At 38.5% G+C, this 14,246-nt stretch overlaps 1 protein-coding gene across 2 annotated transcripts in view; it reads left to right on the top strand.

Annotated features, from left to right (window-relative positions):
- FANCI (FA complementation group I) overlaps window positions 1–14,246 on the top strand; it is a 119,665-nt gene that overhangs the window by 39,136 nt on the left and 66,283 nt on the right. For both annotated transcript variants that reach the window (XM_073618451.1, XM_073618452.1), the window contains exons 15-20: window positions 1,273–1,403; window positions 1,744–1,814; window positions 3,352–3,466; window positions 3,543–3,665; window positions 4,519–4,587; window positions 11,915–12,016. In XM_073618451.1, the coding sequence (XP_073474552.1) occupies window positions 1,273–1,403; window positions 1,744–1,814; window positions 3,352–3,466; window positions 3,543–3,665; window positions 4,519–4,587; window positions 11,915–12,016 (611 nt within the window). The remainder of the gene's footprint in view (window positions 1–1,272; window positions 1,404–1,743; window positions 1,815–3,351; window positions 3,467–3,542; window positions 3,666–4,518; window positions 4,588–11,914; window positions 12,017–14,246) is intronic.

Here is a 14,246-nt window from a genome sequence, read left to right as displayed (position 1 = left end):
CCCCCAGCACTGCCACTCATCCCATTCCCCCACCAAAGAGTAAGAGAAGGAATAAAAATAGAGAATACATGGAAGAGAGTGGAAAAGAGGGGGAGGAACAAAGAAAAAGGGAGAGAAAGAATAAGAGAGAGAACAAGAAAGACGGCTAGCGAGAGGGATGTGGGGGAAAAAAAAAACAAGAAAATAGGATAGAGAGAGATAAAGGGGAAAGAAAGGAGAACAAAGAGGGAATGGTACATCCTTAAATGTACCATAAGAGTGGAAGGGACTCAGGGAGCGCTAAATGTCCGTGGGTTAGGGGTGCAAATTACTTGTCTTGCCTTGGGTGCTGACAACCCATGCTACAAAAATTTTACTGTTAGGGGTCCCCACAATTTGGGAAATTTTATCAAGGGGTAACAGCACTAGAAAGGTTGAGAACCACTGCATTATACTGACATGATTTAAAAGTGGTAGGTGCGGCATAGAAAAAGTAATGTAGGAGTGTGAGTTCGATAGGTGTAAGAGTGGGTCTACTGAATCAAAGGGGCAGTCCCACCATATATGTAGCAAAGTGCCCTTTGGACCACAGCCTCTCCAGCACCTTGAATCTGAATCAGGGAATATTGGCACTAGGCGAGTAGGTGTTTTATACCACCTAGACTTGAATTTGTAACATGACTCATGCACTTTCGAGATAATGGAGGAGACATGTGTAAGTCCTACATTCTTTTTAAGTTGGGGTGGGGGAAAACTCTACTCAAGTTTTTTTTCCCATTCCCTAATGAAGTACCGAGGTTGAGGGGCTGGGAGTTTTAAAAGTAGTTTTATATATATATATATATATGGGAGAGGGGATGTCGAGTCTCTTGGGTGATATAACACAGACTCGTATGAAGAAAGATTTGTTAGCTCAAAGCTTAGGGGTAAACAAAGTAATAGACATTTTTTTGTTTTTAGAAATTACTATTTAAATAACAAAAAGCACTAAGGGTATAAGTGGTTAGTATATTGTAGAAGGGTTAAACGGTTTGGTATTTTGCTGCATACTTCTGCCTATCATGTATAAGTACAAAGCCTTTATGAGCTAGCTGTAAGGAGTTCTATTTTTTTCTATGTATACTATCATTTTGTGTAATTTCTTTTCAGTACCTGATAGCGTTAATTTTTTACGTTGCAATTTAATTATCATGCATAAAGATGGTCTGATGGTGATTTTTTTTTTAAATGGATGTTGCAATCTATTTGTATAACAGCCAGGGCACATTAAAAAAATTTTAAATTGTTTTTCAGATCTTCTCTCTGATATTGTATATGCTACACCCCTAATTCTCCAGAACTCGGCCTCTAAACTGACTGCAGCGTTTGACCATTTGTTCCAGTTGCCCTTCTGCACAGTGCTGGGCCTACTCAAAGCTTTGCAGGTAGGTGGACACTGACCTATACCTATACAGTAGTACAGTAAGCCTGGGTATTACACAAATAAAAACAGGGCTTCTAGCCTCTACAATAGTAAAGAAAATAATTACGGTACTTTACTGTTGGAGAGTTCTCCTCACTTCCTGCCTGGTAAAATGTCAGGATAGGAAATCGGGGTACATTTCCCTGAGTCCCAGTTAGCAAACATAAACCTGAGAAGGGGTTTCTAACTCTGTCCCACTGTATTCAAAACTGGCTTGACATATGCTTTATGATGCTTACTCGCCATCTACCTACAGTACATGTTTGTGAGTACCAAACTCAATATATATTCTGTCATTACAGCCTCTCTTTAAGATAAATATATCTGTGAGGGATTGTATCATCCTCGTTCTAAGGAAGGCAATGTTTTGTAGGTAAGCTTTTAATACTGATTTTGTTTAGCAATCCATGGTGTAGAATACAGCTAATTGATATTGCGTTTATAGATAAATGTCTAACTGTTTAGGATTAATTCCTGTAAGTAATTAGTGACTTGCAGACCATAGACTGTAAATGTATTAAATGCTAGCAGAACAATAATGGCATAGGGACCAGGCTGATGATATTGCAGAGGAGAGGTATACCTCGTACACACAAGCCAGTTCAATGGAAACCGGACGACATTCGGCCCGTGTGTACAGTAGCTGTTTGGCTGGCTTCTGTCGATGGGGCATGACCGAAAAAGGTCTGCCGACTAGCATCCGTTCAACGCTCTCAGCCAATGGCTGAGATCACTGACAAGTTGTTCTGACGGGGGGGCTGACCCCCTGTCAGAGCACAATAGCTAAGAAGGGGAGATCGCTTTACCAACATCGAGTTGTTAGTACAGCACCTCCTCCTGAGCCCTTCCTTTTTTTTTTCGCTCAGCCTGCTGAGTTGAGCGAAAACAAATCTCAGTGTGTACTAGACTTAGACTTGCACTTTGTTTCCTGTCCATGTGACCACCACGATTAGCCTTATAAAATGTTCCCTGTTTTGAGGTACATTTTACACTCTGAGAGATACCCACAACCAGGTTCCACCTAGAGGGAAGATCAGGAACCAATCACGTGATTACCCAATCATGTTGATCACAGGTGTTTGTTAATTTATTACATTAAAACAAGCTTTCCCCTCTGCCTGCCACACTGTGTATCCTTATCTTGAAGAAAGTGAGATCAGCTTGATGGGTAAAATGTTTTATGCATAAAAATGTTTTTGTGTCCCCCACCCTGATCCTTATTAGGGTGACCATATGGGCAGAGGTTTTACTGTAAAACAGGCAGTAAGACATCTATTTGTCCTCAGCATTGGCAACAAACGCAATAGTGTTCCCCATTAAAATGACAGTTACATTGTCAAATATATATTGATCTAAGTACCTACGACAAAGAAAAAAAAAAAAAAAAAAAACGAAGACAGGGATATACAGAACACCAGCTGAAAGTTTGTTAGTGGATAAAGATCTACAAAAAAGGCTTAAAGGGTACTTCCACTATATCCCTGGCTATACAGGATTTGTCAGTCATGAATTAACATACATTTATTTACTTGAGTTACAATCCTTAGTATTTGTGGGATAGATAATCAACTAAAAGCAAAATAAATTAATAAAATTATGTGAAAGTTGATGACTTGAGGGTTGAATAGTTCCCCTGTAAGTTGTAGCAAATTTTACATCCCAAAACTGTATCTATACTGTGTGTATGTATATATGTATGTATGTGTAATATATATATATATATATATATATATATATATATATATATATATATATATATATATATTTATTTATTGTGTCACGATTCCTTTCAGATCTTGTACATGCACCTTTAGTGTGTTTTGTAATGTGCTCAATATTCTCATTTTCAGTTAAAGCTGACTTTCCAAAATATCTCAACTTATTTATTTCTTTGTTGTATTTGTGACAAGTCAAATAGAGGCCCGGAAGTCTGCTGTTGCTGGTTTCTTACTGTTACTGAAGAATTTTAAGGTTCTTGGAAGCTTGTCTTCCTCACAATGCAGCCAAGCCATTGGTGCAAGCCAGGTATGAATGAATGCACATATAGGGTAACATAGCCTTCTATCATTTACTGTTTTACAAATCCAAGTCTAATTTGTAGGTTCTGGTGGATGTCCATACCCGCTACAATTCTGCTGCAAATGAGGCCTTTTGCTTGGAGATTTTGGGCTGCCTGAGAAGAAGTTTGAGTCAGCAAGAAGATATTCGACGTCTACTTTATGAAGTAACTTTTTTTTATCTACTGGTGTTCACTACTTATGTTCCCATTATTCTGTTGCCTTGGCAGTCTTAATTTACGCTTACCATAAATGTTAAGCATTCCTACATGGCTCGATTTTTAGCCAGTTCTTGCTGAGTCGGCCACAGTTTGAGATGTGGGTGGCCTTATTGGTACCTCCTGCCTCACCAAAAGTTGACTTCACAATCGACTGAGCCAGGTGGAAAATTCTCAGCTGAGTGGTGACGGCATCCTATCAGATTCAGTTGCTGTTCTGGGTATTCAGACAGCTGTAGGTGCCTGAATACAATAGACGGCAGTTGAAGATTTTTCCTCCCGCTCCGTTTTGCGTGGATGAGGGAATGGAGTGTTTTTTTCGTGTTTAGCTCATGTACTGGCAAGAAAAAAATCTATACTTGTATGGCAAGTTTTTAATCTGACCTTACAATCAACTTTATATTTATCAAAACTATGCGATATGAGCACGCACCTGAACTCTAGAATTAATCTGTGGCCCTCGCACAACATTTGTTCACAAAAATGTGTACAATTCCACGCTTGGTGCATTAAAATATCAACAGGGAAGCCGCTCGCATAATATAGTGATATATGATATAACACAAATGTGATTTCCTCAAATATTTTGCATGCCACTTTAAATATATATTGTTAATAAAGTGAACAAATTGACTTCATACATAATACCATACAAAGTGAAACAAATGAATTAATAATAATAATAATAATAATTTGAATTTAAAGAAGATTACACAATCAGGTTGAAGTGTGTGTGTGTGTGTAATCGGTTCGTTTATTGTGAGCCTCAATTGATCTGTATCTTTATTTCTCTCTCTATCAGGGTTTTTATGATGTGCTCAAACGAAACTCTCAACTGGCCAGCCCTATCATGCAGACACTGATGTCTCAGGTATGTCTCTCTGTTAGTAGGTGCAGATTAATATTCTTTTAATAATCAAAAATTTTTATTGTTTATTTCATTTATATATACACCATTTATACTACATTCTATACCCCTTTGTTCAATCAATAGAAACATACTACACATTACATCCTACATCACCTACCACCGTTTTCCCCCCTGTCCCAGCGGTCGACATTTACATATTCGAGGAGCATAAAAACCCCCCTCCGTCTATAATAGTGCTTAAAATTAAAAAAAAAAAAAAAAAAGGGGGGACCCACCCCACCGAGTTTATCGTGCTTATATTTATAAAGTGTTTAAAAATAAAATTATAATTAAGTTCCTCCTTATTCTTATTAGTGTCATTAATCACTTCAATTCATAATTGTATATTGTGGAAAAAAAAAAAAAAAAAACAAGAGTTCCCTCTTATTCTAATTGGTGTCTTTAGTCCCTTCAATTCCTTGTTATGTATTGTGAAGAAGAAAAAAAAAAAAAAAAAAAAGGTGCAGATTAATATTCTAAAAGATTTTTCTTTTTATCTAAAATCCAGGTTTGTGCTAGAACTATATTATTTTTACCTTTTTTATTTGTTGATTTGCCAGTCTATTTCTTTAGATTCATACATTTCACATGTGTTAATAACAGCCACTGCTTGAACCTTAGCGCTGTACTACCAAAGTTTGCAAATTCTGGAACACAGATTTCATATGTTTCTTGAAAATACTTAATAGAACTCACTGGGGTTGATTTGCTAAAACTGGAGCGTGCAAAATCTGGTGCAGCTCTGCATGGAAACCAATCAGCTTCCAGGTTTTATTGTCAAAGCTTAATTAAACAATCTGAAGTTAGAAGCTGATTGGCTACCATGCAGAGCTGCACCAGATTTTGCACTCCAGTTTTAGTAAATCAACCCCAGTGTGTCCCCAGTCCTGAAACCCTTTAAAGATGCATCAGTATCAATAAACGTTGCACCGATACTGTTTTTTTTCTTTTTACCGGTGAGTACGAGTACCGATGCTTTCGGTCAAGTATACGCCGATACCGAGTACTGATACCTTTTGCGGTACGATTTGAGCCCATACAAAATGAATGGGCTCAAATCGCACTACAAACAAATGCATGCTATTTTATTAGGAATGTGGTGCGATTCCTGTCCAAATCGCATGCGGTTTCCTACACCGCTCCTGTGTGAATCCAGCATAGAAAGACGGGGCAGAACCATCTAAATGCAGCAATGGGCAAACAGTTTATTAATAAATGTTATACCAAACTCAAATGTTAAAAATGCATATCTCGCATGACAAATCCAAATCTGCACGGTCATAGTGCCCCCATACCACGCTAGTGACGGGAAAACCACGACTGCTTGCAGTGCTCACAGGGCTTGAGGATATGTAGGAAGTTCTGGGGCCCCTATAAACCAGCTTGAAGCACACAGGTGGGTATAGGGCGGAAGTGATGTGAGGCAGTACCACGTTTATTCGAGTGTGCGCACAAGCATTGATCCGATGGATTTTTCCAACACAAATGTGAGCTTTTAATATATATTTTGACTTCTTGCTTGGACTTGATATCCAGAAAGCCCATGACATAGGAGGGGGTAATCTCAGTCCTCCCTATGTCACCATGCTGCACCACCCACAGATCTACATTTTAAAATGGTTAATTAAAAAAAGAAAAATCCATATCAAAGTTAAACTCAACAAGAAAAAACAACTAAATATAAATATATATTTATTTTTTTCTTGTTAAGTTTAACTTTGATATAGATTTTTCTTTTTTTAACCCCTTCCCGCCGAGCGTACGCAGGTGTGCGTACTGGGCTTTCGGGGGTTATGCAGCGGCAGGCATCATCCCAGTACTGTTTTTTAGAGCCGGCGATCGGCTTTCCAGATATAACAACTGATGCGGCTAAAAGCCGCTCAGCTGTTATACCGGAGGAGCGGGAGGGGATGTCCCCCCCTCCCGCCGCTCTTACCGGGCCTCCTGTTCCATCGGGAGGTCCGATGACCAATGGGCCGCCTCCGGCGGCTAGTGACAGTCTGGAACGAAGCCGCTCATGGCTTCGTTCCAGCCTCCTAGTTGTAAACACGGAAGCGACGTCATGACGTCACTTCCCGTTTACTCGGCTGCCAATGGTGCCGGTTTTAAAAAAATACACAATATTCAGAATCGCCGAAAATGGCAATCTGAATACTTTGAAGTGCAAAGGAGGGATCGGGGGTCTTTTCGACCCCCGATCCCTCCATAAAGAGTACCTGTCACCACCTATTACTGTCACAAGGGATGTTTACATTCCTTGTGACAGCAATAAAAGTGATCAAAAAAATTTTTTTTGTTTAAAACACAGTTTATTAATATTAAAATAAATAAGAAAAAAAATAAATGTTTAAAGCGCCCCTGTCAGCTCGCGCAGCAAAGAAAACGCATACGGAAGTCGTGCCCGCATATGTAAACGGTGTTCAAATCACACGTGAGGTATCGCCGCGATCGTCAGAGCGGGAGAAATAATTCTAGCACTAGAAATCCTCTGTAACTCTAACCTGATAACCGTAAACCGTCGCCTATGGAGATTTTTAGGTACTGTAGTTTGTCGCCATTCCACGAGTGCGTGCAATTATAAAGCGTGACATGTTTGGTATCTATTTACTCGGCGTAACATCATCTTTCACATTATACAAAAAAAATTGGGGTAACTTTACTGCTTGTTTTTTTTTAAATTCATGAAAGTGTCCCTTTTCCCAAAAAGTTGCGTTTAAAACACTGCTGCACAAATACCGTGTGATATAAAATATTGCAACAATCTCCATTTTATTCTCTAGATTCTCTGCTAAAAAATATATATAATGTTTGGGGGCTCTAAGTAATTTTCTAGCAAAAAATACAGATTTTAACTTGTGAACACCACATTTCAAAAATAGGTTTAGTCATGAAAGGGTTAATTAACCATTTTAAAATGTAGATCTGTGGGTAGTGCATGGTGACATAGGAGGACTGAGAGATTATATATATATACATATAATCGTGCAGCTCTAGTGTATACATGCATAAAATTCTTCTTCACCCTCTTCTAGTTGCCAGTGTTGCAATACATGCATGTAAATTACTGCACTTGAATGTAAAATTGTCTATTTTTATTTTATGGCTCCGTACTCATCCCTGTATTACTGACCTTTATGCAGTTGTGTGCATTGTTCCATAGACAACAGTGCACCTGTGTTTAGATCAGTAATAAAATTGCGTTTTTTACTCTTGTGTGTAAGAGGTCTGAGTTTAAACATTAAGTTGGTCATTCAGTGCATCCAGAAAGTATTCACAGCGCTTTACTTTTTCCACATTTTGTTATGTTACAGCCTTATTCCAAAATATATTAAATTCATTATTTTGCTCAAAATTCTACAAACAAGACCCCATAATGACAACGTGAAAGAAGTTTGTTTGACATCTTTGCAAATGTATTAAAAAAATAAATGAAAAAAATCCCATGTACATAAGTATTTAAAGCCTTTGCTCAATACTTTGTTATAGCACCTTTGGCACCAATTACAGCCTTAAGTCTTTTTGAGTTTGATGCTACAAGCTTGGCACACCTATTTTTGGGCAGTTTCTCCCATTCTTCTTTGCAGGACCTCTCAAGCTCCATCAGGTTGCATTGGGGGTGTCGTTGCACAGCCATTTTCATATCTCTCCACAGATGTTCATTCGGGTTCAAGTCTGGGCTCTGGCTGGTGCCACTCAAGAGAGTTGTCCCGTAGCCACTTCTTTGTTATCTTGGCTGTCTGCTTAGGGTCATTGTCCTGTTGGAAGATGAACCTTTGCTACAGTCTGAGTTTTCATCAAGGATGTCTCTGTACATTGCTGCATTCATCTTTCTTACGATTCTGACTAGTCTCCCAGTTCCTGCCGCTGAAAAACATCCCCACGGCATGATGCTGCCACCACCATTCTTCACTGTAGGGATGGTATTGGCCAGGTGATGAGCGGTGCCTGGTTTCCTCCAGACATGATGCTTGCCATTCAGGCCAAAGAGTTCAATCTTTGTTTCATCAGTGAAATTTAATTGATTGCATTGTCCTCAGGTGGCAATCAAACACCTTTGGTATAAATGTGCCACATCCTACATAATCTATGAATGCTGAAATTTGGGAACAATGGACTTTGTAGGCACATATAAAAATAACAAATTTTAATAGTTCACATAAAATTCATATATATACAACACATTGTTTATAAAACTGAATCCTTCTATCCCGGATCAGTGAGCTAAGGTATTTTCGGGTTTGTTAGCTACCATCTTTCTTTCTCAGCCCAAGTTACTTGTTAAAGTGTGTCATCGCATGGTTAAAGACCCTGGGAGGACCAACCCTATGGTTTTTTTCTATAGATTGGGAAAGTACCTGTGTAGGGCGATATGAACAGTAGTGGCTACATATCAATCGATATGTGAGTATGGGACCTAACATTATAGCTTATTCAAATTTTAATTGAAGTAATTGTTAATACTTACTCAAATACTCTTTATGTTCAGTTACCTTGTACATCCCCACATCCTGACACATGTGCCCATTTTGTGGTTGTCACCCAGCACCAGTGTCCCCGGTTGTCACCTCCTTTTGGAGGGGGTCGACTTGTGGTCACGGTCTTCCTGGCGTAGGCGAGCGCTGAAACTCTTTGTTTAAGCACCATACTTTTGGTGAGTTCATGTATATTTTTGTATACACATGCACACTTGTATCTTGGTACAAAAAATTGTGTTCTGCATTCTAATTAAAGTATGTCTTTCTAACTAGAAATATTGAAGCTCCTGAAGAAGCGACAGTTCAGGTCGCGAAACATGTAGAGCGAGCAATTATTTTTTTTATCTATGAGGACTGTGGGGATAACCAAGAGGAATACATACAGTGCCTTGCAAAAGTATTCACCCCCTTGGCATTTTTCGTGTTTTGTTTCCACACAACCTGGAATTAACATGGCTTGTTTGAGGATTTGCATCATTTAATTTACAGAACATGCCCACAACTTTAAAGATTTTTTTATTTTATTTTATTGTGAAGCAAACCACAAATAGGACAAAAGAACAGAAAAAGTCAATGTGCATGACTATTCACCCCCCTAAAGTCAATACTTTGCAGAGCCACCTTTTGCGGCTATCACAGCTCCAAGTCGCTTTGGATAAGTCTCTATGAGCTTGACACATCTTACCACTGGGATTTTTGCCCATACCTCCTTGCAAAACTGCTCCAGCTCCTTCAAGTTGGATGGTTTGCGCTTGTGAACAGCAATCATTGAGGTCTGGGCTTTGACTAGGCCATTCCAACACATTTACATGTTTCCCCTTAAACCACTCAAATGTTGCTTTAGCAGTGTGTTTGGGGTCATTGTCCTGCTGGAAGGTGAACCGCCATCCTATCCTCAAATCACACACAGAGTGGTACAGGTTTTGCTCAAGAATATTCCTGTATTTAGCACCATCCATCTTTACCTCAACTCTGACCAGTTTCCCAGTCCCAACTGCTGAAAAACATCCCTACAGCATGATGCTGCCACCACCATGTTTCACTGTGGGGATGGTGTTCTTTGAGTGATGTGATGTGTTGGGTTTGAGCCAGTCATAGCGTTTTCTTTGATGGCTAAAAAGTTCAATTTTAGTCTCATCAGACCAGAGCACCTTCCTCCATACATTATGGGAGTTTCCCACATGCCTTTTCGCAAACTCAAAACATGCCGTTTTGTTTTTTGCTGAAAGTAATGTCTTTCTTCTGGCCACTCTGCCATAAAGCCCAACTCTATGGAGCGTACGGCTTATTGTCGTCCTATGTACAGATACTCCAGTCTCTGCTGTGAAACTCTGCAGCTCCTCCAGGGTTACCTTAGGTCTCTGTGCTGCCTCTCTGATTAATACCCTCCTTGCCCGGTCCGTGAGTTTTGGTGTGCGGCCGTCTCTTACCAGGTTTGCTGTTGTGCCATGTTCTTTCCATTTAGTTATGATAGATTTGATGGTGCTCCTAGGGATCATCAAAGATTTGGATATTTTTTTTTATAACCTAACCCTGACTTGTACTTCCCAACAACATTGTCCCTTATTTGGAGAGTTCCTTGGTCTTCATGGCAGTGTTTGGTTAGTGGTTCCTCTTGCTTAGGTGTTGCAGCCTCTGGGGCCTTTCAAAAAGATGTGTATATGTAATGACAGATCATGTGACACTTAGATTGCACACAGGTGGACATCATTTCACTAATTATGTGACTTCTGAAGGTAATTGGTTGCACCGGAGCTTTTTATGGGCTTCATAACAAAGCAGGTGAATACATACACACATGCCAATTATCATTTTTTTATTTCTGAAAAATAGTTTTATGTATATATTTTTCTAATTTTACTTCACCAACTTAGACTACTGTCTTCTGATCCATCACATATAATTCAGATTAAAAAAAACATTGAACTAAAGGCTGTATTGTAACAAAATAGGTAAAAAGCCAAGGGGGGTGAATACTTTTGCAAGGCACTGTATATGGACAGGTGTGTGCCTTTCCAAATCATGTCCAATCAACTGAATTTACCACAGGTGGACTCCACAAATAAGTTGTAGAAACATCTCAAGGATGATCAGTGGAAACAGGATGCATAAATTTGCAAGGATTTCATACAAACTTCTTTCATGTTGTCATTATGGGGTATTGTTTGTAGAATTTTGAGGAAGATAATGAATTTAATCCATTTTGTAATAAGGCTGTAACATAATAAAAATGTGGAAAAAGTGAAGCGCTGTGAATTCTTTCCGGATACACTGTGTATGGCTTGTTTTTCTGTCTTTCAGCCTGCTGGCTGAACAAGAGGAAACCAGTAAATTCCAACATCCACACTATTGGCATGATGGAGGAATATCCACTGCCGGCTGCTGAACAGTGACTGCATCTGATATGATAGAATGCAGTCACTGTTTGGATGATGATTTTCCACTCGACCCAGTCAATTTTAAATCCGCTTTTGCTGAGCAAGATCATGCTGGCTGGACCACCCATGCCTTGTATTTCAGCTGATTTAGCAATAATTAGATGAAATTCAAAGTTGTTTATAACCAGCTTGCTTAAAAATAAGGCTGCCCTGCTAATCGATACGACATATCTGGGTGCCGGCACTAGCTGCCATGTTGTTGCTGTGACTAGGAAGAATTTCTGAAAATCTCCACTAAGCACTGTTTTTACATGTAAACCCAAAACGTATTGCAAAATGAGATTCCCTTTGTGGCCATTTCAGTGTGTGACGTTCAGTTTGTGTTTTTCTATTTGTCCTTGTCTGATTTTATTTGTCCACTGTTGTTTTGTACAGTTAAAGCGCTATTATGAACCAGAGCCTGATCTGTTGCCACCATTGAAGCTTGAGAGGTGTATCACAGCCCAGAAAGAGCACATTATCCTGCAAGAACCTTTGGTGAGAGAGACAAAAGCTATACATTTCAATGTCCAAAGTTTTTTATTGAAAGAGTATTAAGCTTGTATCAAAGTCCAGAAATATCTGTTGTTCTCCACAAATAGAGAGGGTATCCACATGCTCCAATTTTTAGGCAAAAAAAAATAAAATAAATAATACAACATATATTAATGCGACAGTCATATTGTATTTGAAGTTATTAACTTACCTTTCCTTTTCAATCTGCAGCACTGTAATTTTCTGTAAAATGCCGTGCAATATGGCTACCTGGAGGTGTTCCGTGCACAGATGGTGTACAGAATGCCCCCAAGAAATGTAATTTCTTGCTTAGATGATTGGCTCACTGATTTTCCCAGAAGTCTGTACTAAGATATGAGTCAAATTTTTAGCATCCCCATGCAACAAATTTTTTCTTAGTTAGCTTCTCTGAAAAGGAAATCACATCTAAAGTGATGCAGACCCTGCAAGTTTCTTTATTTGAGCCCTGCAGGTGCAGCAGCTGACTGATAATTATAAACCACTGCCATACAGATTCACTCACATGAACACAGACAAACAGCTATTCCTTCAGAATACCAAAAGGTAGTAGTCTGCAACAAATTTTGTTAAAATCCTTGCAATGTACTGTACATCAATCACCCAGAGGGGAATTTTTTTTTTCTCAACAAAAGTGTAGTTACTCATTCCTGTGTTTAACAATTGTCGACCACCCCGCGTACATATACTATGGGACTGCAGCTCTTCTGCATGAAATCACGTACACGTACCGATTGATTGGATACAGCGGAAGACAATCAGTGGGTCCTGCAGACCCGATGTTCGCCATGACCCGTTCTGCTAGCAGGGGAGACAGAGATCTTGTGTTTGTGCTAAGCAGGAACACGGATCTCTGTCTTCTCACAGCTAAAGCACCCCCCTCCTCCACAGTTAGAAAGAGCTTCCTAAGAGCACATTTAACCCTTTGATTGCCCTTGATGTTAACCCCCTTCCCTGTCAGTGTGATTAGTACAATGATGGTGCTTTTTTTTTTTTTTTTTTTTTTTTTTTTTTTAGCTCTGAGCACTGTATTTGTGTCACTGGTCCCCAAAAAGTGTCAGATTTGTCTGCTACAATGTCGCAGTCCTGCTAAAACTCTCTGATCGACGCCATTACTAGTAATTCCATAAATCTATCCCATCGTTTGTAGACGCTATAACTTTTGCACAAACCAATCAATATATGCTTATTGAAATTTTGTTTTATACCAAAAAAATGTAGCAGAATATAGGGCTGCAACTAACAATTATTGTCATAATCGATTAGTTGGCCGATTATTGTTTCGATTAATCAAAACAATAAATCGGTTAATAACCTTAAAAAAAAAAGTGTGGTGTATAAGTTAGTTAATATGTAAAGTTTTTAAAAAAATGCTATTTATTCTTAAATATCTCTATGCAGGGGGGAATATAAAAAACAAACTATATGGTTAGGGAGCAAAATATCTAATCCACTCTGAGAATAACAGACAGAAGAGATATTCTGTATATACTATTAGAGGGGAGAGATATACTGTATATACTATTAGAGGAGAGATATACTGTATATACTATTAGAGGAGATATACTGTGTATATACTATTAGAGGAGATATACTGTGTATATACTATTAGAGGAGATATACTGTATATACTATTAAAGGGTGAATCTGGTAAATATCATCAGACTCAGAGATCTATTTTTTATTTAAAAAAACAAACAATGTCTTCCCCGACAAATGACAAAAAATGTTATTTTAAGAACGTTCGTTCGATTTTCTAATTGTTAGTGGGGTCAAAATCGAATTGTCAAGGTAGTTGAACTGTAAAAAAAACAGGAAAGGGATATAAAAAGATATCCAAGGAATTGAGAATGCCAATCAGCAGTGTTCAAACTCTAATCAAGAAGTGGAAAATGAGGGGTTCTGTTGAAACCAAACCATGGTCAGGTAGACCAACTAAATTTATTTATTTAATTTATTTACAGTAGAGATTATTTGCTCTTTTTGTACTATAAAGAGCTCACTTTAGTTTTTTTTTTTAACCCCATTATGTTACTGGACGATTAATCGATTATGAAAATAGTAATCGATTAATTTCATAATCGATTAGTTGTCGATTAATCGATTAGTTGTTTCAGCCCTAGCAGAATACATATTGGCCTAAACTGCGAGAGATTTTGAGATTTTTTTATTTTTTTTTATTGGGTGTGTTTTA

Source organism: Aquarana catesbeiana, linkage group LG03, assembly GCF_042186555.1.
Source record: "Aquarana catesbeiana isolate 2022-GZ linkage group LG03, ASM4218655v1, whole genome shotgun sequence".
Lineage (NCBI taxonomy): Eukaryota > Metazoa > Chordata > Amphibia > Anura > Ranidae > Aquarana > Aquarana catesbeiana.
This window is presented reverse-complemented; position numbering and strand designations above follow the sequence as displayed.